This window comes from Macrobrachium nipponense, chromosome 44 (genome assembly GCF_015104395.2).
Source record: "Macrobrachium nipponense isolate FS-2020 chromosome 44, ASM1510439v2, whole genome shotgun sequence".
In the NCBI taxonomy this organism is placed as follows: Eukaryota; Metazoa; Arthropoda; class Malacostraca; order Decapoda; family Palaemonidae; genus Macrobrachium; species Macrobrachium nipponense.
This window is the reverse complement of record NC_087221.1, coordinates 27,257,013-27,259,512: the sequence shown is the minus strand read 5'-3', so window position 1 is coordinate 27,259,512 and position 2,500 is coordinate 27,257,013. Positions and strand designations below refer to the sequence as shown.

General features: G+C 37.1%; 1 protein-coding gene across 1 annotated transcript in view; it reads right to left on the bottom strand.

Moving 5' to 3' along the window:
• Positions 1 to 362: 362 nt before the first annotated feature.
• The window catches only part of LOC135204131 (uncharacterized), a 2,338-nt gene continuing 200 nt past the window's right edge, over positions 363 to 2,500 (bottom strand). Inside the window, exon 2 of the mRNA XM_064234134.1 lies at positions 363 to 1,195. Coding sequence (XP_064090204.1) covers positions 491 to 1,195 — 705 coding nt within the window. The 3' untranslated portion in view covers positions 363 to 490. The remainder of the gene's footprint in view (positions 1,196 to 2,500) is intronic.

Here is a 2,500-nt window from a genome sequence, read left to right as displayed (position 1 = left end):
TGAGATATACGTTTTGTTCCATCCTCTAGAAGAACAAGCTACAAGTGTCTTGTTTCATGAAAGTCGACTCGTAACCATATGCCTTTAGTATACATTCATCATAAAACTTTAGAATTATCTTGAATTTAGATAACTTCTGATGAACTTAAATTACTGAATTTTACATTTAGTTACATATTATATCTTTTCTCAACCAATATCTATTATAAATTAGAAGTATTTTTTTTCAAACCCTGACAGTGAGATGGAGATGTTTATGAACTTTGTACACATAGACGGTTTAAAATTTTATTTCAGTTCCATCCTTCTGCCTTAACCTTAATGGACACCTGACAATCAGGATGTAAAAGAGACGTAATGTATTGTTGTTATAGAATGTTTTTATTGTAAATAAATTCTTTCCATAAATCTCGAAAAAAAAAATAAAATCTTGAATCTCTTGATATCACCAAGTGAGTTCATTCGTTGAAAACTATAGATGGCTTCTCCCTTAGAACTGGATGTTTTCTCCATTGGAGAGAACGGCTCCTGAAGGACCAGCGCTGACTACTGAGACACCAGGAGGCAGCTGGATCTGCCGCCCTGTGTTAGTGATGAGGCCAGAATGTCCAACGACGTTGCCATAGGTCACAGCGGATCTCTTGGCACGCTTCTGCACCAAGGTACCGTCAGACATAATGTAAGCAGAGGGACCTTCCAGGAGAATGGTAACTCCGGGCCTTGAGAACTGGATGGGGATGCCGTCAGAAGTGATCATTCCAGATTCACCAATCAAGTGTCTCTTTGACCTGTGAGCGATTCTCAGGTCGTCAGTCAACTGCATGTTCCTGCCATCCTTGGTGACGATTCCTGATGGTCCAATCAACAGGATGTTGTGAGCTTGGTCGTGACTGAAGAGGTCGGTGGTTCCATCAGCTCTCAGAATTCCAGAATGTCCGATGTTGCCCTTGGCACTGACGAAACCTGCACTGCGTTTAGCCCTGTGGACAAACTGGAGGTCGTCGGTGAGCTGGATGTTCCTGCCGTCCTTGGTCACGATTCCAGAGGGTCCAACAAGAAGGAAGTTGTCAGCTTGAGCGTGAGTGAACTGGACGTTGTTGCCATCGGGTCTGACGATTCCCGATTGTCCGATTAATCCACGGAACTGGGGTGCTGGAACGGCACTCACCCCAACAGCTAACAAACAGATAAAACCCTAGAAAGACAAACAAAATAAGGTTAGATTTATTACAGTTACGTCAGTTTATACTTGACTATGAGTATTGCATTTCCTTCCAAATACAAACATTTATATTTGAATACTAAAGAACGAAATAGCGCAAGATCACACATTGATTGAAATTTGCGTTCATTCACAAATATATATGTGAATATCAACTATCCCATATCCCGTAGTAAAAAATTTTTCTTGAAATTGCATGGCATTGTTACAGCAAAAGTTAAAACAAAAATGTAAAATTAAAATAAAAAGTTGCAAGACTTGGTTTTAATGCCGGTTCTGATATACATCAGATTCCAATGGAAATAATTAAGATCACGAGTCAGCTTAGAATATGATTAGATACATAATAATAAATTCATTGGTTAAATTAAAACCTAAGGCAAACGCAAATAAAAGAGCTTATTGTTGGACCATTAAATGACCATGTTATTGGGCAATAATTTTGCTAATAATTTTAATGACATTTCTAGAAATAAGTGCACAGGAAAGCGGGATAAAGGTAATTAGTTCACATAAATTTCTGAAACATTCATAAAATATTGCAACTTATTGAGCTATAAATATATATCAAGAGAAACTGAAATGTCCATCCCTAATTATAAGTCTGCACTCTGAGTGTTATGTCATTCTCCAAATCATTTCATTCATGAAATGTGAGATTATGTCAAGAGAAAGAGAAATGTTCATGCTCTGTTTTCCTTAAAGATATTTTCTTTATGAGAATATTTTCTCTGTGAAATTAGATATTACGTCATCGCGATTACGAAACTTTTTGAGATCATTAACTTGATTTTGAGTTTTTAACATCAAATGGGGAGGACCAACAGAAACACAGTGATTGGCGAAACCTATTGGATAACGCACTGGCTCCAAACTGAAGAGATTCGGAGATATTCATTCATCGAAACGTGAAAATATGTGAGAACTTTCGGCTTAAACAAGACTAATATTTATATCAAATTGAAAAATGGAAAAGAAATATTTTTCCGAAATTGTCGGTTGGGGTTTGGTGATATTCACTGAAATACATCGTTGAATAACGCGAAGAAAAACTTAACACCAAAACCTCGTCGGAAAAATCCCTGAAGTTAACTTTAGAGTGACGAAAACAATTTATCACAAGATATTGTTGGAAAATTCTCTGAAGTGGACACTGGAAAATATAACGTAAAATTTCGCAGAAGCTTCACTACAAACGACATTCAAACGGCGAAAAGAAAACTTCACCACCAAATGTTCGTGGAAAAAGACTACTGAAATCAACTGTAAGATGGCAAG